The 19,206-nt window shown below is 62.1% G+C and overlaps 7 protein-coding genes across 7 annotated transcripts in view; 2 read left to right on the forward strand and 5 right to left on the reverse strand.

The window, feature by feature from the left end:
- Window positions 1–1,009: 1,009 nt before the first annotated feature.
- PAN0_004d2202 (negative regulator of sexual conjugation and meiosis) lies at window positions 1,010–3,109 on the reverse strand (the record flags this gene model as incomplete). Its single annotated transcript, XM_014802147.1, has 1 exon — window positions 1,010–3,109. The coding sequence occupies one exon, from the start codon at window positions 3,107–3,109 to the stop codon at window positions 1,010–1,012; it is 2,100 nt and encodes a 699-aa protein (XP_014657633.1).
- Window positions 3,110–3,232: 123 nt separating this feature from the next.
- PAN0_004d2203 (uncharacterized protein) lies at window positions 3,233–3,834 on the reverse strand (the record flags this gene model as incomplete). Its single annotated transcript, XM_014802148.1, has 2 exons — window positions 3,233–3,620; window positions 3,716–3,834. 2 exons carry the CDS (start codon window positions 3,832–3,834, stop codon window positions 3,233–3,235), a joined length of 507 nt encoding a protein of 168 aa, XP_014657634.1.
- A 2,394-nt stretch (window positions 3,835–6,228) lies between these two features.
- On the reverse strand, window positions 6,229–9,480 carry PAN0_004d2204 (uncharacterized protein; the record flags this gene model as incomplete). The annotated part of the gene is made up of 6 exons (XM_014802149.1): window positions 6,229–6,429; window positions 6,800–7,017; window positions 7,152–7,449; window positions 7,975–8,032; window positions 8,148–8,946; window positions 9,042–9,480. 6 exons carry the CDS (start codon window positions 9,478–9,480, stop codon window positions 6,229–6,231), a joined length of 2,013 nt encoding a protein of 670 aa, XP_014657635.1.
- Window positions 9,481–10,347: 867 nt separating this feature from the next.
- On the reverse strand, window positions 10,348–14,295 carry PAN0_004d2205 (glycosyltransferase family 20 protein; the record flags this gene model as incomplete). The annotated part of the gene is made up of 1 exon (XM_014802150.1): window positions 10,348–14,295. One exon carries the CDS (start codon window positions 14,293–14,295, stop codon window positions 10,348–10,350), a length of 3,948 nt encoding a protein of 1,315 aa, XP_014657636.1.
- Window positions 14,296–15,399: 1,104 nt separating this feature from the next.
- Window positions 15,400–16,370, forward strand: PAN0_004c2206 (OPA3-domain-containing protein; the record flags this gene model as incomplete). The annotated part of the gene is made up of 2 exons (XM_014802151.1): window positions 15,400–15,501; window positions 15,588–16,370. 2 exons carry the CDS (start codon window positions 15,400–15,402, stop codon window positions 16,368–16,370), a joined length of 885 nt encoding a protein of 294 aa, XP_014657637.1.
- Window positions 16,371–16,663: 293 nt separating this feature from the next.
- Window positions 16,664–17,920, reverse strand: PAN0_004d2207 (uncharacterized protein; the record flags this gene model as incomplete). The annotated part of the gene is made up of 2 exons (XM_014802152.1): window positions 16,664–17,588; window positions 17,673–17,920. 2 exons carry the CDS (start codon window positions 17,918–17,920, stop codon window positions 16,664–16,666), a joined length of 1,173 nt encoding a protein of 390 aa, XP_014657638.1.
- A 766-nt stretch (window positions 17,921–18,686) lies between these two features.
- PAN0_004c2208 (uncharacterized protein) overlaps window positions 18,687–19,206 on the forward strand; it is a gene marked incomplete at both ends in the record, with an annotated part of 1,147 nt that continues 627 nt past the window's right edge. The window contains 2 exons of the mRNA XM_014802153.1: window positions 18,687–18,907; window positions 18,992–19,187. Coding sequence (XP_014657639.1) covers window positions 18,687–18,907; window positions 18,992–19,187 — 417 coding nt within the window. The remainder of the gene's footprint in view (window positions 18,908–18,991; window positions 19,188–19,206) is intronic.

The raw sequence follows: 19,206 nt of genomic DNA on the forward strand, positions 1-19,206 counted from the left end.
GCTTTGAGGTTCGGAATTGCATGGTGGTTCCGACCCCTTCCCACGCGAGCGAACAAACAAACCTCTCTCTTCCTCGCCAAAGGGTCTCCACCACCAAAGACCATGTCCATACTCCTCGTTCAGCGCACAAGCACAAAAGTCCGCTCGTCTCCGCTACAACTCTTTTTATCCTGCCCGTCCCTCGGAGACGATACTTCCCATCCTTGAGAAATACAATCAAGACCTTTGACCTCACCCAGATCCCCCTCCCCCCTCCCCCCTTTTCCTCCCCCGCACTTTGGACAAGCTCCAATGACACCGACCAGAGACCTGATTCGATTGCCTGCAGATGCCAAGGCGAGCTGATGTTCGTGGTCGACCCGTTGTAGAGCTTCTCCGAGGTCCGGGATGTGTATAGCAGCTCGGAGCGAAGGGAACGCTTTGCGATGTGGTGCCAAGACTGATCGTCTAGTCCGTCTGTGGCTGCGACCATGACTTTCTATTTTGGCATCTCCCCTCCTGGGCGAGCAAAGCGGAGACGAGGACGCCTCCTGCCTCTGCCGTCGAAACTTCCTCGAGCTTCTGCGCGTACCCTCCTGTGTCTATCGCTGATCTCGACCATGGCCTATTTTTGGCCAACCTCAACTCATTCCCAGCCGAGTGCAATCCAAAGTCGAAAACGATAGACGAATTCATTTGCAAGTGTGCGAGTGAGGTGCAGGCATGTGCGATACTATACATGAATAAAGACAAAGAGACAAATACAGAGAGAGAGGCGATGTGCGAACGAAAGCGACACGAAACGACTGCGAGACGAGTTGGTCAAATAACGACGAGGGGGAGACAGCCGACCATATGAGTCGGCGGGATATAGGCGCCTCCATCGACTCGAGGGTCAAGGGGCAAGGGATGAGGGAGAGTGGGAATCAAAGAGTCAAAGGAGGGAAAGGGGGAACGAAAGCTAGAGGGCTCTGAAGGCCGTCTTTTCTATGGATTGAGATGGCCCGTCCACTTGGAATGTGTTCGGAGATTAGTAGGGTGCAGGCATGGGCGGATGCGCACCATGATGACCCAGCCCCACCGGGCGCTGTCGACGAGAGGGGACACTAGCGTACTGCCTGCCGCCTGCGTAGCTGCCAATCACGGCCGAAGTCTCTTGCACCTTGGCCAGCGACGCCGCGTCCTGGTCCCAGCGGCTCTGCAGCCAGCGGGCGGGAAGACCGCGCGTGGATGCCTTGCCGCCCACCAGCAGGCTTTCATCGGCACCGCCGACGACGCTCACCTGACCCGGCGCCGCAAACTTGCTGGCTGGCGTGGGCGAGTAGTCGGCGCTGCGCTGCACGTTCTCCTCGACGCTGTGAGGCACAAACTGCGGCGTGGGCGGCAGGCCCGTGTAGGAAGCCGAGCTGCGGCGCGACTCGCCGCTGCCGCTGCGGCTCGAGCAGTCGTCCGACTGGCCCTCGCGCTCGTCCATCGATGTCGAGCTGTGCATCGGCACCATCGCACCACGGGCAGCTGTCGAAGGCGCCACACTCGCGCCGGATGCGTGCACATCGCTCATGCTCGTGTAGTTGGATCCGGCGCCGCGGTCCAGGTGATCCTGTGCAGGGCGGGCGATCGGGTGGCGCGACCAATCCACGCAGGCCTGCTGGTGGCGACCCTCGTCGGAGCCGTCGGGGGCATCCGACGGCGAGAAGGAGCCATCGCCCTCGCAGCTGCTGCTGTCCAGCTCCGAGTCCGAGTAGTTCTCATAAGCTGCCGAGTCGTCGTCGATGGCGGTGGCTTCGCCGTGAGCGACGTAACCAGCATGGTCATCAGCATACACGACCGGCTGCGAGATCTTGTCGAAGGTGGCGACCTGTGGGTGGTGAGCGACGCGGGCACACTCGGGCTTGCGGGCGGCGGCGACGTGGCGGACGACCCTGGTGGCCGGGTCGTAAGCGTGAGGGTGAGCGTGGGCGGCGCGGGCGGCCTCAAACATGGCCTGCTGCTGGCGCTGCTGCTCGCGGTAGGCGGCGGCGGCGGCGGCCTTCTCGGCCTGACGGGCAGCATGTGCTTCGGCGGCGGCCTGGCGAGCCATCTGCTGGCGAGCCTTGATCTCTGCCGAGGTGGCGGTGAGACGGTCGACGCCGCGCACCATGCGTCGAAGGTCGGCGATGGTGCAGCGCGCCTCGGCGCGGAAGGTGAAGACGCGCTTGAGGATCGAGTTGATGCCGTCCGAGATGGGCAGGATCTCCTTGAGGAAGTCGGGGTTGCGCAGATACTCGCGGAAGGTGTCGTCGGCGGGGCACGCCTGCTTCCACGGGTTGCGGCCGCAGATGAGGTTGACGAGGATGACGCCGAGCGACCACACGTCGTTGGCGGCGGTGCTGTAGCTGGTGAGTCGGCGCGTGATGCCGCCCTGGCATTCGGGACCCATGTAGAAGGTGCTGCCGCATCCAAAGTCGGAGCTGGTCTTGTCGCCTGTTGCCAGTCCAAAGTCGGCGAGCACCACCTTGGCGCCGCCACGCAGACAGAGGATGTTCTCGGGCTTGAGATCGCGGTGGTAGATGCCCATGCGGTGGCAGAACTCGACGGCGTCGAGGATCTGGTCAAACACGTCGCGGATGAGGGCGTCCATCTTGAGACGCTCGGTGGTGAAGGCGACTTCGATGCCCTGTGCCTCGGCGGCGCGGGTGACGGCGCTGGGCAGCATGTAGCGCTGCGTCTCGGTGATCATGCTGAAGAGGTCGCCATCGGGGCAGTAGTCGAGCACGACGTAGACGCATGGGTCTTGTGGGTCGTCGATGACGCGGTGAAGGCTGACGACGTTGGGGTGACTGGAGGCCATGGTGTGGAGCATGATCTCACGACGCTGAAAGGCACGCTGGCGAGCATCGAGGCCGACCTTGTTGAGGCACTTGACGGCGTAGTAGCCGGAAGCGTGACACTCCTTGGCGGCCAAGAGCGATAACGAGGCCTGGTGTGAAGAGGTGGATGCATAGGCGCCTTGGTGCTGGTGAAGGTCTCGTGCGAGGTAGACGACGCCGTAGGCACCGAGGCCGAGCACCTGGACGAGCTCGAGACGCCCCTCGGCGATGCGGTGGCCGATGAGGTTCTTGTGCTGCTGGTTGGCGCTCGCCGACGACATGGTGACTGGCGAAGCAAGGGGTGAGCGTGCAGCAGACGGCCGGTGGGGGTTGAAGCTAGCAGGTGAGGTTGCTAGTCAAGGGGCGGGCTCGACTGTTGCTGGATGACGTGAAGCGAGCTCTCTCTATTCGGCGAAAAAGCAGGTAGGCAGGCAGTACGATGTCGCGATGGAAATCTCGATGATGGGTTCCAGCAATCTCGGTCGGGCGGTAGGACTGCTGAAGCGGTAGATGGACGATCGAGAGGATGCAAGACTTTCGGTGCTAGTACGGGCTGAAAAGAGCGTAGAGCCGCTGCAGGTGCAGACGAGGACGAGAGTGTGGGACGATGAGGTCGACACGTCGATGAAGGTGGTGGGAAAGTAGCGTGCCGGTAGGAACACGTTGTCGACGTGAATGTGGGCAGCGACAGTGAGGATGGTGATGATGATGGTGGGTTGGAGGGACCACAACGACGGGCGACAAGGATGGGATCGAAAGGAAAGGATGGGGGATGCGGACGGCAGCGGCAGGCTGAGCGGAAGAGGCACCCAAGGTTATGAGGGTATATGGACTGCGATACAGCTGGGAGGGGAGGGCACGCAGCAGGGCGTCAGCCAAAAAAGGACAGGCCAAGCAAGCCAGGGCACGGCGAGGGAGGAGGAGGAGGAGGAGTCGATGTGGCTCGACGGTAGCTGGGTGAGGATGGGCAGGCAGCAGAGCGAGGGAGAAGCCGCCTGGGGGTCATGTCGTGTAGGGCGAGCTGCAACGATGGCTGCTGGGTGACTAACGGGAGCAGAAACCCAGGCACGGCATGCATCAGCAGACGGCACCCAGCGAGGACGGTAGCCCGGATGGGGGCGAACCAGGCTTTGGCAATCGGAGATTTGGCGGCGGCGGAGGGGGAGAAGGAGCGAGAAACCGAAAGCGAAAAAGCGAATGCGAACGCGGTCGTGAAGCCAAGCCGAGGACAAGCTGCTAGGCACGGCCAGGAGCGTGTGGGAACCAACAGATGGATGGAGCGTGGAGCGTGACTCAAGAGGGCAGGGCAGGGCAGGGCAGGGCAGGCCAGATGAGGCGGGCAAGAGGCGGCTTGCAGTCCGTCCGAATCGGCTCAGTCATGCGGCCAAGCTACCAGGAACAGCAGCGGATAAGTTAGCGCGAGGGCCAAGACGCAGCGCCGAGGCGGGTGTGGGAGCGAGGAATGGATGACGAACGCTCGATTCGCGCCGCTGGTGGGCTGGCCTAATGCAAACGGAAACGGAAACGGAAGGTCGAGGCGCTGCGCCCGCGTCACGCACCCAGGCGGAGTGGCTGGCTGTCTCTGGATTGGCATCCAGGGCACAACCCCACCACGGCTGGGATGCAGCCCCGAATTCATGTTTAATTTTCAATTTTGATTTTATTAGATATTTCTTACCTACTCATTCGAGGACATCACACAGAGGCGTGGTGCCCATCCGAAAAGCGCGGCTGCCGACATTTTAGTTCTAACTTTTTGTTTTCCTTTCTTTTTTTTTTTTTGGTGTGGGAGCGAGTTGGTTTGGTTGCATGCGCGGAAATGCACGCTGGTCTCACTGGACAGCCTCGGTGCGCCTGCCACCCAGCTGCCGCGCAGGATTTCCAGAGCACGCGTCAGGTGCCGGATACGGCAAGCAAGCCGCGCTTGCTTTTGCTCTTGCTCATGCTCTCGGCCGCCCTGCCGTCGAGACGGATCTTCCGCAAACAGCTTTGACACGGTTGACAGGAGAGGCGTCTGTCCACGCAACGCGCAACGCGCAACGCCATGGGAATCCGTTGGAGCCACATCCACCCGGCCTGCCACGGCCCACCCGCCAACAGCGTGGCTCTGCCGACCATGCGACGGCTGCCGTCAGGATTTGGCCGGCCCCCCTCGGCAAGCCGTCTCGGAGGCTACAACATTGGACGCGATCCTCACGGGACCTCTGCCACTCGGATCGCTTCCGTGGTCGCCGTGCATGCCGGTGCACACGTCAACGCGATGGGAGCGACACCAGGATGCAAAAACCCCCGAATTGAAACGCAGCCTGACAGTACAATGCTGTGCAGCTTGTCGGGGCTACACCAGCCAGGGTCGAATTGGATCTCCACTCTCACACTTTGGCGCCGCGGATGCGGAGCGTCTCGACTGGAGCAGCTGCCGCTTCCGGTCTGCAAATCCACCCCAGCCACACAATGCTGTTCTCCGACCCACAAATCTCGTTTTTTCGAGATTTGAAATTTGAAATTTGGATTTCCAATAATCAAGCCCCCAACCTCCCGCGGCTTGCTGGCCCTCTGATGTTGCTAGGGCGGCGTGGTGGATCGTCCCACGCCGTCAAATTTAGCTGCCCGTGGGGCCGGGAAGGCCGTGGTTCGATCTTGGTTGCTGTTCATGCTGCCAAGCCCTCCTCGTGGCCATCAAGCTTTGGACAAGCTGTCATCGGACAGCCAGACCCCTGACTGCGGCGACTGGCTTGGCGATGCTTCTTCCAGCGCTACCTCGATTCCCTTGGCTATGCATAATGTAAATTAGCTTGGCTAGAGTGCGGCTGCTGGGTGAGGGTCTGAGCGAACCCTGTTCTTTTTTTTTCCTTTTTTCTTTGGTTTTTTTGGCGGCTGCCACGTTGCCATTTGCATGGGAGCAGTCGGCGTTGTGAGCCGAGCCAAGTGACGCCTGCAGCATCCGTGACGCCGATTTTGGCAACTGTGTGCCCACGCGCGGATCGCATCAAAATCCAGCTCGATCGGGCCGCACCGTACACGATGGCCATGCCACGACGACGACGTCAGGTTGACATCAACGCGCTGCGGCGTCCAGCATGGTCGCCAACACCCATGACGGTCAGCAGCCAACCTTACGGCGTTCCAATCCCGGCCATCTTGACATGATCGTCGTGTCGGCTCGCTACCATGCTTCGTGCCGGCGTGCGTTCCATCTTGCATCACCATCCGTCTCAGATGGCCACGTCCGACGTCGCCGTGGTTCTCTCGCTTCGATGCTCGCGTCGCCCTCACGCTTCTTGACTCAAATCATGCGCCGACACGCCCCGTTCTTCCGGATCAGCGTTGACCGTGCGCTCAAGGCGTCCGGCGTCCGCATACGGGTTGATGGTGGCGCGTGCGAGATAGTGAGGCTGCGTCACTGTGATGCGCCAAGTCCGAGGAGGCACACGCCAGCCATAGTATGTTCGCCTCCGCCAGACGCCGCCCAGCTCAAACATGACGGCGTCGAAGCTGCGACCGGCCTCGCTTCAATGGGTGGGCAGCTGGCGTGTTCCTGCTTGCTCGTCTCGAATTTGCTCGAAAAGAACAGCTGAAGTAAGGCAGCTGAAAAAGGCAGCTGAAAAAGGGAAAAGGAAAAAGGAAAATCGCATGCGAAATTCAAACTATGTAGCTCAGGCCCGAGAGTCCGGCTCATGGCGGTAAATTAGTGCGGCTGCAGTGCGGCTGCGGCGTGCGCGAACGCATGCATGGAGGGGAAAGAAAGTTGCATGCAGCTGCTCGCTACCAGCGTCTGCAGACCGCCTCTCCGATCGACCTGGCGTCAGCACAGCTTGGAGCTCCGCGTGTTCCACCCACGCCACGACTCCGCGTACGCCATATCCTATCGTCGTCGGCACTCTTCAGCTCGATGCGTTCTTGGAGCCGATTCGAACGTGCAAGACAAGCATGACATTTTGTGTGGCATTTGACGGCTCGCTCGTACGCACGCACGCACGCACATGCGGCAGAGCAATGCAACGGAAAGACGGGACGGGGTCAAGCGCTCGAAGCGACAAGAACGATCTGCTGCCATCTCGGATGGCATCTCGGAGTCCAGGGCGATGGCTAAGTTGTCTTGAGCACCCAGGCCTCGAGGCTAGGCTAGGTCGGTGCACGGCGTTGGCGACTGGAGTGCGAGGAGGTAGCGCCGATTCGGATGGATGGCCTGCGAATAAAACGAAAAGAAAGGAAATTCGGACCGAAGAGAGAGTGCATTCCGCGAGCTCAAACCGAGTGGTACACTCGCAATTTTTGGAAGCGCTAAGCGAGGCGAGGTCGCGATTCTCGTGGCCGACACACCCAGCAACGCTCGCAGCCAGCCAAGGCTCCCTCGACGATCGGCGACGAGCAGTTGCGGCGTGTCACCAAGAAATCGTGTTTCGCCGCTATCAGCTTGGACGCTCGGGCTTTGCTCTTCAGCCGCGGTGCGTCTTGACTCGCACGCCACCGCTTGGATCCTCTCGCCTGGCAATATTCGTCCACCTCCGCTGCACTGCCGCACCCACGCTTGGACCTCGGTGTGACTTTTCTTGACGATGGGCACGGTCGCTCGTGCGGCGGCTTCCAACTTGCCGATCAGCACAATGGCGTCGCCAGCCTAAGGGATCTGCCAAAGTCCAGATCCGACTAAGTATCCCGAGCGCCCATGTTCTTGGGCTCAGCAAGGATCGCTTGGGCTCCTCTCATTCAGTGTTCGAACAGGGCATCGGCTGCAATATATTGTCTCGCTACGTCCATCCCGTCCCGTTCCCATCGCGAGGAGGCCATGGCGCGGTGCGACTTGTAGGGACGGCGTGTAGCGTGGGTGTCACAATTCAGCTGTCGCGCGATGTGTCGGTAAGAGCGACAGGCTCGAGCACATGATGCGCTGCAGGTCCGCGCTCGAGCTGCGGGCGCATTCCAGATCAAGCGACTAGGCGAGACACGAGACACAGCAGCGGGTGTCACGCTCGAGGCCCATTTGATTGGGACAGCGACAGCCAAGCCCTCCATGAATATGCTCTCCGCCCGGGCCGGAATCGAGACACAAGCTTGCGACGAGCGGGGTTTTCGACAGGTCGCGACGACGATCGGCCGGACGGGTCAGCAGGAATGCAAGGTTTGCGACACGGCCATTGGTGACTTTTGGCATGACGATGAGCCCAAAGTGCATCGCCAAAGCCCAGGTCTCAGTGTCTCCACTTAGCTGCGATGGTCAGGAGCCGCGCTGGCGGAGCACCAAAAGTGGCGGGGGTTCAGGAAGCGTTGGGGCAACAAAGTGGCACTCTGAGCCGATCCCGCCCCAAACAAACGCACGCAGCCAGCGCGTAAATGGCAGCGTCGCGAGCGGTCGAGCGATCGAGTCGGTCGAGGTGCACAGGCGAGATGGCAGTCCAAGCGGGCGCCGAGAGAGGAGCGGCGCAGAGGCAGAGCGGCATATGCTCGTCAGCTGCAGCTGCGCGTCGACGCGCATCGAGGCGGGGCAAGCGACGCGTGTCGATTTTGGCGAGGCGCGGGCACTTTGGCCAGAGCGAACGTCGTGTAAACGAGGATCGTGGCGGCGAAGCGAGTTGCAACTCCGCAATCTGCCTTGAAGCTCCGCTCTGAAGCGTGGCAACCGCTGCTACCGCGGCGTTAGGGGTGGGCATGGGGATGGATGCGACGCTGGATCTGGCAAGTGCCGTTGGTCGTGGTGCCAAATCGACCGATTCCCGATGAGGCTCGTCTGGTGCTGCCACCCTGGCCCTGACACCCGTTTGGGCGACCAATCGCCTCGCTTTGGCACCGCCGATACACGGGAAGCGTTGGCGAGGCGCACTCGCTCCCCTTTGTTTGCTCGGCTGGCGTGGCCCGTCTTTGCCGTGCACGCCCTGCGCGCCAAAGACCGCGTGACCCCCCCACGAATGATTGCTGCGCGCCTTGCACGTCGATTGGCGACCTTGGGTGTGTTTGGCAAGCACAATTGGAAGCGCCGCCGATGGCGCGGACGAGGCCCAAGCGCGTACAATGGCAGCAACCGATGCCGATATCCATGACAACCTGGTTGTACGCCGCATCATCGCCTGCTGCGTTTGGGCGTGCTGATGGCGTCGCCGCGCGATGGAGTCTGGTGCGGCTGCATGGACGAGCGAACGTGCAGCCGACGTCTCCTTGCATGATCGCGCCCCGGTGGCCGATGGGCACAACGTTTTGGCGCTCTGTCCCTTTGACCCTGCCGGTACCAATTTTGGGCGTGCTCGCGAGGCTCGGTGTGGCTGCCGGGGATGCGTGCCGACGCCACCTTTTGCTGTTGAGCAGGAAAAGCGCCTGCACGTCCTCGCATCGCCGATGGGTACGGCGTGGGCACCACACGCGGCAGATCCACGCGCTGGCCCACTGTTCGCCACGCTGCCGACTCTGTTGTCTGTTGACCGTTGTGTGTTGTGTGTGATACGGGTGTTTGCTTCCATCCGACGGATCGAAGCCACCGCACCCCGGTCAATTTCTTCCGCCAGAAGCCGCACGCGTCTCCGCGACGTTGTTCTCCGCCATCGGCGAGGCGTCGTGCAAGCTGTCGAGTGACGTTGGCCCGTTGGCGGTGGACATCGTCTTCGATGCATCGAACCGGTTTGCAATGCATCTGGTGCTTGTCGTCGTCGAGCGCCGCCATTGTCATATTGCGTCTCCGCCTGGAGCTTGCTTGGGCTTCGGAACAGGCTGTCCGCGCGCAGTCGCGGGTGTTTGTCTCAGCGTTGGTTTTGTGCCATGAAAGGTTCTCAGGACGCACTCGAGTCCGAGCTGCCCCACCTTGGCACATCCCCGGCACCAGGCGCGATTGCTTGGCTTGGAATGGGTCATCGCATTGCTGCCTTGGCAGCCCGGACAAAGTGGCGTCGACATGTCCAGCACCCATTCGCATGCGCTTCGCTTGCATGCATCCTCGCGCACACCAACATCGCTAGAGCAGTGAATCGCGTGGATTTTCAACCTCCGTCGCGAAACCCCTACCCAACCCCCTTGCATATCGTCAAACCCAAACCCTGTTTGCCTCGCCATCGTGCGCCGCCCACCAACATCTCAGCCCGGATCAACTTGGGGTAAGCTCACAAAGTGCACTGTCGATCCCACTGTATCTGCCCGCTCCTCCTACCCAAACCCAGATGCCGTCACAGCCACCAACAAGACCCTCTCGGGATCGGCGAAAAGTGCCACCCTAACAATGCCAACTTTTTCACTTGCCAGACTCTCATCTCCATCATCTCATTGTGCGGTGGGGAACCGCATCGGCTGAGGTTGATCATTTTTTTGTATCCGGGTTGCGATGCGGAAGTCAACCTCCCGTGCTGCGGACGTTGCCGTATAAGTGCCACTGCAAACAATGGCACGGCCTCTCGCGTAGGTCACAATGCCAAGGGCTCGAGCCTCCTCGTGGCCCCGTGGCCCCGTGATTCCGGGCCAAAACCGCTCACTCTCTCACAATCACACACACGGTACCATTGTGATTGGGATGTCGACATCGCGTGCTCTTTGCTTACGCTCAGCGATGGTTCCACTTGAGGTCTCGTGCGCGGAATCCCACGATCTCGTCGAGAGCCTCGCGCACATCGTCCTGTGCGAGAAAGTAGGCGGCCTCGGTGCCTCTGTTCTTGTCGAGATCGACGGTGGTGCATGTGACGGGCGCAAAGAGGTCGAGCGTATTGACGTAGGCGAGCAGCTTTTCGTCCTGGCCGAGCGCAAGCACAAAGTCAAACGTGTGCGTGTGGTGCACATGGTGCGGAAGGTGCGATACGGACCCAGCATGCGTGCGCATGGGCGAGTGATGCACCACCGGCGACGACGCGCGTGTGCTGTGCGCCGTAGGCATCGGCCAGTAGTTCGACGGCTGCTTGTAAGCGCTCTCGAGCGGCGCATCGCTCGTCTCCGCCACCGAGCCCACCTTGTGCCCAGACGCATACGCCGTCGGTCCCAACGCCTGACTACCGTTCCCACCCGTGGCCACCGATCCAACCATGCTCATCTGCATGATGATGTGCTGCACCGCCGCCACGCGGCTCGCGTGCCGCGGCAGGATGAGGCAGTTGGTCCGACAGGGTACCACGCGCAGCGAGTGCGAGAAGCGCTCGTGGATTAAGTTGGCCACTTCGGCCGACTGGCGACGTGCCCACTGCGCCTCGTGCGAGTTGCGGTCGCCCAGCGTGTCGTTCCAGAAGCGCCAGCACATGGATGCACCGCGCTGCTCGATGTACGAGCCGGGCGTGCGCTCGGTAAAGTAGCTGAGGATGTCGTGCACCGGCTTGAGGTCGAACGGCGCCACGAGACTGTTCCAGTGATTCTCGCCGGCGTGCTTGACAAAGCAGCCGTGTTCGGCGACGAAGCCGACGCTGTCGATGCGCGTCGCTACGCGGTCGAGGTCGTGCGTGCCCATTCCACTCAGGATGTACACGACGTTCTTGCCGTCGGCTGCCAGATCGTTGAGCAGCGTAAAGAGCCACTCGGGCGGACGGAAGCCGCCCTGCTCGTGCGCGAGCAGCGGGTCGTGCTTCACCAGCGTCTCCTCGAGATCGATGAGCAGCAGTCGCGAATGCGCGGCGCGCCACTCGGACACGAGCTGCGCCACTTCCAGACGCGGCACAAACATGTTCTCCAGCCGCTCCTGCTCCAGATGCGCGCGCTCCAGATGGCCGAGCAGCGACGTGATCCACTGCTGCGCCGTCTGGGTGACCACGACGCGGTGCAGATCCGTCCAGCGCTGCACCATCTCGCTCTCGTCCATGGTGAGCGCCTTGTGGATGGCGTGCGCCACCTGCTTGGTGTTCCACGGATTGATGCCGATGCACGCGCGCAGGCCCGAGTAGGTGCCCGTGAATTCGGACAGCACCAGCGGACGGTGGCTCACCTCCTGGCACACGACAAACTCGTGCGAGGTGAGGTTCATGCCCTCGCGGAGACTCGTGGCGAGGAAGCAGTCGGCGACGGTGAGCAGCGCAAGGTACTGGCTGAAGGTGATGTCCTGCACGTGCAGGAAGACGACGGGCTGGTAGGTGAGCGTGCTGTACTTGTTGTTGATGCGCGACACGACGTCGGTGGCCTCGCCGATCTCCTCGTTCTCCTCGGTGGTGGCGAGCGCGACCTGGATGAGCACCACCTGGCCGGCCCACTTTGGATGCTCGTCGAGGAACGCCTCGAATGCGAGCAGCTTCTGGCGCACGCCCTTGATCCAGTCGAGCTTGTCGCGGCCGACGATGATGCGCTTGCCGGCGTACTTTTGGCGCAGCTGCGCCACCCACTCGCTCACGTCGGGATCGCGGCGCTTGGCGTTGAGGCTGCGCACGTCGATGCCGATGGGGAAGGGCGCGACAGTGACAAAGCTGCCTTCGAGCTGGACGCCCTTGGGAGTGGCTTCGAGCTGGAGGATGCGGCTGACGGTCTGGCGGAAGTGGCGGCAGAAGTTGTGGGTCTGGAAGCCGATGAGGTCGGCGCCGAGCATTCCTTTGAGCAGCGTCTCGCGCATGCTGAGGCAGCGGAAGATCTCGGACGAAGGGAAGGCGATGTGTACGAATAAGCCGATGGTGGCGTGGGGCAGGCGCTCGCGCACCATCTGCGGCACGAGGAGCAGATGGTAGTCGTTGATCCACACGATGTCGCCCTGCTGGTAGACGTCCTCGATGGCATCGGCGAAGCGGCGGTTGACCTCCCAGTAGGCCTGGAACGCCTCGTGCTCGTTGTCGAGGCCCTTGGAGGTGGGCGAGGTGTAGTGGAAGGTGGGCCAGAGGATCTGCTTGCAGAAGCGGTTGTAGCTGAGGTCAAAGTCGTCGTCGTCGAGCCAGACGGGCATGGAGGAGCGCTCCTGCATGTACTTTTGCTCGAGCTCGCGTCGCTCTGTGGGGCCGAGCCAGCCTCCCTCGATCGAGAGGCCGGGGGTGCCGACGTAAAGCTTACCTGCGCGCAGACGTTCGCGCTCGATGCTCTTGACCGCATTGACGAGGCCGCCGTTGGCCGAGGGGTTGGAGACGAACTCGAAGGGCGGGAGCGCCGCATCTACGCTGTCGTCGGCGACGGTGTCGAGCGATGCGGTGGAGGTGCGGCGGCCGAGCTGCGAACGGTTTGCGGACGAAGCGCGGCGTGCGTGGGCGCGACGGCCGGCGGTGCGGATGCTCTTGTTGCGGCTGAAGACGGATGAGGGAGCTGCAGGTGGGCCGCTGGAGGGCCCAGCGCCATGCTGATTCACGCGGCCCCTGATGGAGGCGGTGGGCGACGAGGCGACGGAGCGCTCGCGCGGCGTACGGGCGTGGCCGAGCAGCTCGCGCGACGAAGGGCGTTCGGGAGCCAGAGAAGCGCTGCTGCGAGATTGCACGGGCGAAGCGATGGCGCCCCTTCCATGGTCGTTGACGGTGCCTCCGGCGGCGGCGGTAGTGGTGCGACCTGGACGCGACGCCGAGGGCAGGCCTGGGGTCTTGGATCCGGATGCTGCGACGGTGGGCTTTGCAGACGCGAGGCTCCTGAGCGTGGGCAGCTGGCCTGGACCGGCCGAGACGGTGCCCGATGGATTCGCCTTGGTCATGCTCAAAGACGAGGGGAAAGCACGGGCGAGTCCTGGCGGACGGTTTGCGACGCCGGGGGTCTGTGAGCCAGCCTTGGGAGTGACGGCGCCGGAGCCAAAGGGGTGGTGCCTCTCGCTTTCTGCGTTTGTGTTGGGCGGTGGGATGGGACCGCCACGCCTGGCAGCGAGGTCCGAGATGATGCTGAGGGGAGTGGTGATGCCAAGTTTTCCGCCAGCCATTGCGCCTGGGGTGCGGGTGCCCGAGCCTTCGGGGATGTTGGCGGCGGGGGCGAGTGCGGTGCCACTGCTGGTGTTGGTGTTGAAGCTGGTGCGGCGGCTCTTGGGCGCTGCGGGTGGAGCATCGGCGAGCGGCTGGCCAAGTAGAGGAGAGGTGGAGAAGACAGAGGCAGCGGAAGGGTCTGCGAGTGTGGCGGCACGACCATGATCGGAAGCTGGGGCGACGGGGATGTCTGAAGGGCCGGACGAGGGGCCGCCGGCGGCTGAGGTGTGTTCGGACATGGAGCCGCGACGCGAGTTGGCGAGTGGGCTGGATGCGCCCGAGATGGGGCCGTCGCGCATGTCGAGCCTGGGCACGGCGGCGGCCTCGTACATGAGCTCGCTCATGTTGATCCTCGTATCTGTGAACGAGGGCTGGCGGTTCTTGGGCGTGCGTGCGGGCAGCGGCGCTGTGCGGGATTGGCGGTCATTGTTGCTGCTGCTGCTGTTGCTGGACATGGACATGGAAGCGGCGAGCCTGGACGAGAGCTCGTGGAGGGGCAGCGGGGCATCGTTGGGGATGGATTCGGGCGAGGGGGGAGCGGTGGACTCCTCGGGCGACTCTGCCAGGGCGGACTCGAACTCGGGCTCCGTGAAGTGGAGAGTGTCCGGCAAGAAGAGCGAGGCGATCACCACGCGGTGACCGCCGAGATTGCCTCTGCGCGGCATGGTGATGGGTCGTTGTACACGCTTTGGCCTCAGTGCGATGCGATGGTGGTGGTGAGAAGCATGCAGAGCGGGGAGTCTGCGCGCACCTAAGTAGAAGTGTCCAGGCGCAGTGCAGCGAGGATGGTGGTGGAGAGGAAGGATGACGCAGAGCTGAGTGGGATGCTTGGAGGGATGAATGTGCGCAACAAGCTCAGAGAGGCGTTGATGAGTGGCTCGACTCCTGTGCGATGCAGTGCGAAGGAATCGAATAGAAATTTATGGAGCTGGCTACGCACCGGCTGAGTGATTCGTGCAGCTGCGTTTAACGCTGCTTGCCGCTACAGCCGAGCTCCAATTCAAGCTCATCCACATCGCACGTTGTCAGATCCGAGCTTTTCCGCGCGACGCACTGACCCGGTCCACGCCAAACCCAGCCGACGGGCCTCCGTAGTCCACTCGTCGGCAGCGGGCCGCGATCAGATTGTGTGCGGGGTGAGGTCGTCGGTATCCGACCGAGCGGCAGAGGAAAACAACCGAACTGTGCATCGCCCAAGGAAGCAAAACAGCAACGCACCGGCGAATTGCTGCGAAACCATATGTGCAGCTCCTTTCTGGAATAGACTTCTCGCTAAGAGCGCAGTGCCGTGCCTTTTTTTTTTCTCTCTTTCCAGGTTTGGGTGCATGTGGAGGCTTCACCCTCGCGCCTCGAGATCTCCGATGCTCATCGGATCGTCCGCGCAGTGTGGCTGAGTCTCCCGGCACAGACTCCCCTCTCGAGGCGGTTCTTGGTCGAAGCGAATAGACAGCGACGCTGATGCGCTTGCTCTGCGCTCGGCACGTGTCGGAATGCGGCGACGTTGGTGGGGATTTTGGGTCGGATGCAAGCGGCTGCACATGTCTGCTCACCGGAAGTCGCCGGACCGTGCGATTTGTTTTGCCGTGTCGAGTCTCAAAGCCCTCACAATTCACGGAAATTCGCACGGCTCAGTCGGGCACGGTTCGGCGGCGTTGGCACCGCGCGGACCCTTCCAGAAGCCTTGAAGTTGGGCCTCCTCCTCCACCTCGAAGCTTGACTCTCACCCTGTCGCCCCTCCTCGCACAACTCTATACCATCTGTCCGGCAGCATGGCGACAGCCAAGATCGCCACGCTGGCCATCCGCACGCTCGCCAAACCCATCGCGACGCAGCTCAAGAGCCAGGCCGCCCAGCATGAGACCTTCCGCAAAGTAAGCGCCATCCCCTCGCAACAACGCTATCACTACTCCCCTGCTGACGCCTTGGCCTCACTTGCTTTGCTTGCTTTGGCTTTCAGATCTGCATATCACTAGCGCAGAGGATGCATCGGACCGAGATGGCATTGCGCACCAACCTGCTCCCGAACGGTGTGCAGCAAAAGGTGCGGCCACTCAACGATGCCAAGGCGATCGCCAATGGCGCCAACGCCATCTCGGAGGGCTTTCTTTTCTTTGTCGCAGCAGCGCTCATTCTCGGAGAGACCTACCGCGGATCACGCAAGAAGGCAGAACAGCGAGACCGCACCGAGGACGCGCTGAATCAGCTCAGCGACCACGTCCAGCGCATGGCACACGTCCTCGGCATCGACCTCGACCAGCTTGAACGTCTCGACGACCAGCAGCGAGATTCATCGTCAGACACGAGTGGGGCACTGGGCAGCGGGGACGTGACAGAGGAGGCGGATCCGTCGCTCATCGAGGCGCGCTTGAAACTGCTCCGAGAGAGGCAGGACGAAGAACTCAAGAGCCGTCAGCTCCAGGCAGCGGTCTCGGTGCTGTTGAACATGGCACTGGAGAAGAGGTGGGTGGTGGGACCAGAAGCACTCGAACTCGAGGCGATCCTGGGCAAAGATAGAGCGACACAGCCCGCAACATCGTCATCACCCCCCTCTGAGGCCGCGCCAGGTGGGGATGGCTCGCTACCTCCGTCGATCATCCAGCAAGTGGCGCTGGAACGCGCCAAAGCACTCGCACGCGAAGTACGCAGCACTTCTTCATCGGATCCACCACAAACCGACGCCTCGCTCGCCAACCTCGTTGCGCAACTCTCGCCCTCCGCACCACAGCCGTCCTCGGCTTGATACCACACCGACACCCGCCATGACGCAAACTTGCACAGCTACAGATCTTGCCATTGGCGGGATCTTGGAAAGTCTCGATACATACATACATATAAATAATCCACATCCTGGCCACGCAGGCGGCCAGGGACGAATAAGAAAAACGCGGCGTGAGGACCGGAGCAAAAAGAGGGAGTCGGAGTCGCGATACAGTCAAGGACGGGGGGCAGGAATGGGAAAATCAAGCAAAGCACGGACCTGCCGGGTATCTCGTTAGACAGGCCGTCGCGTGTAGGGCGAAACACTCGCTGCGATCAGGCAGCGCGGGGTCGGATCGCGATGGCTTCGTACTGGGCGAATCCGAACGCGGTGGCGGTGGCCCAGATCTGCAGGTCCACGCCGAGGTGGGCGAGCACGTAGTCGTAGGAGAACAGCGAGCGGAGGCCCCGGATGAGTGCCGACTCGGGCACCTCGCCAGCGGCGACGCCCAGCACGGCGGGAGCTGGCAGGCCGAGTGCGGTGAGCGTGCTGTTGGGCAGCACGCGCGCCAGGAACACCAGCGCCGACAGACGCGCCAGCAGGAACGAGTACGTCGACGGCTGCGAGCGACGGTCAAACGTCACCAGGTGGGCGACTGCCAGCGGCACCAGCACGCTGTACACCGCCCACAGCACCAGCGGTCGGTAGAACGCTACGCTCACCAGCGCGCGCACGTCCGGCAGCGTAATCGCCCAGTGCGGCAGGTAGTCGTTGATGCCGCTCTTGGGATTCACCACGGGGATGTGCGGACCGCGGCTGCCCAGCTGGACGTACGTGGTGGGCAGCGTGGCGAGCACGAGCAGGATGCCCTCGAACGCGATGAGCAGACGCACGAGGTTGTGCGCATCGCTCAGCCACGTGCGCGTGCGCACAAACAGCTTGTTGCCCGCATTCTTGGCCTTGCGGTAGCGCTTGGCCGCTTCGCCCTGCACAGCCTGCAGGCTGGCAGCCACCTCGCTCTGCGCGTCCTGCACCTCGGAGGTGAGCTCGTGCGCGGTGGATCGCGCCGAGTCCTGGATCGAGTCGACGAGCTTGTCGAGCGACTTGCGCGCCTTGAGACCGCGCTGCTTGACCGTCGTGGCCATCTCGGACGCGCTCGCGCCAAACGGCGTCGAGGGCGTGCCCAGGTTGGAGGGGCGCTGCGAGTGCTTGCGCGGCGAGCGCACCGACGATTCGGGCGAGTCCGACGCATCCGAGTCGCTGTCCATTTCAAGAAAAGTAGGAGCAGATGTCAGTGGTTGGGGCTCGGGTGCGTTTCGGTCGTTCATGACGCGAGCAACTTACGCGTTGCCGTTGACGCTGCTGGAGCGCGCGGATCGCCTGCGGCCCGAGTCGAGGCTGTCAATGAGGCCGCGGAAGTTGTCGTCGGACGAGTACTGGTTCTTGTGGCTCAGCAGGTGTTCTCGGATGAGGTCTTCCAGCTCCTCCTTCTTCTGCGACTGGTCGAGGCCGATGCCGAGCGCCTGCGCGATCTCGGTGAGTTCGCCCTTGCGCTTGGCCTTGAGCGAGCCCTTGAAAGGAGTGGACGACATGGCTGTATCGAGGCGAGGCACTGGTCGTTGGATGTGGATGTCGGGAGGCAGGGAGCGAGCGACCGTGTAAGGGATGGATGAGAGAGAAGAGCAACGGATGGATGCGAGGATGGATGGATGGATGGGTGGATGGATGGGCAGGGCGCCAATCGGGCTGCTGGTGGATGGATTTGCCAGATGCGGAGACCCGGATGCGCGAATGCACACAGGCACATCACCACGGGACACACGCGGTTTGGGTGGAGGCGGGGGCGGCGCCTCGACAGGCGTCGTGACGTGAATCCGCGCCGCCGCACCTCGTCACTCTCGTGGATCGGCCTCGCGTCTCTGACAGGCGTCTGCATCTGCATCATCGGGACCATTTTTTCCTTTTCTGGCTCCTTTTTTGGGCTGCCTTTTTCGTCGTTTTCCGCCAAAAAGTGCAACTCGTTCGAGGCCCAATCATGGCGGGCACGCCAGAGCCACCGACCCGATGCAGCAGATCCAATCTCAGTCAGCACCCTGCCGGTCTAACAACCCCAAGTCACGCATTTTCCGCGTCTCGAAGCTCAGGCGCCCTTCTACGCGAAATGCAGCACCGACAAGGGTTCATCGGATGCGCACTCTTTTGACCCTCTCTCCACCGGTCCGCCAGCGTCCCCACTCTTTGCGCCCCACCACCAACACAGCCACCGAGCGTCGACTTCGAGGAGGTACAACAAGGCGAAGCCTCGCACGCACACCACACTGCAATTTCAGGGATCACCACACGCCGAACTCGCCCACAATGTCGCAGACACTGACGCTGCATCCCGTCACGGCCTTCACGTTCACCACCAAGGAGGCGCAGCCGGAAGAAGACCCGTCGGTGGCAGCGCGGCTGCAGCGGCTCCAGAACAACTACGAGGATCTTGGCATGAGGCGTACTGTCGAAGCGGTGCTGGTGGTTCACGAGCATGGACATCCGCATGTTCTCATGCTCCAAATCGCAAACGCCTTCTTCAAGCTGTAAGTGCCTCAACCACACAGAAAGATCGACGGAGAAGAAGGCACAACTGACGGAGAGATCGTGGTAACTGGCGGGGGATTTAGACCGGGAGACTACCTAAAGCCAGGAGAGGATGAGGTGGAAGGTATGAAGGCACGACTGGACGAGAGACTCAGTCCGGTCGAAAGCGATCCTGCCTCTTTTGGCCCTAACGGCGAAGGACGAAATAAGGACGATGGCGATTGGGAGATTCAGGACTGCCTAGCCCAGTGGTGGAGACCCAACTTTGAAACGTTCATGGTAAGCATCCTCCCCCTCC

Source organism: Moesziomyces antarcticus (genome assembly GCF_000747765.1).
Source record: "Moesziomyces antarcticus DNA, scaffold: scaffold_v10004, strain JCM 10317, whole genome shotgun sequence".
Taxonomy (NCBI): domain Eukaryota; kingdom Fungi; phylum Basidiomycota; class Ustilaginomycetes; order Ustilaginales; family Ustilaginaceae; genus Moesziomyces; species Moesziomyces antarcticus.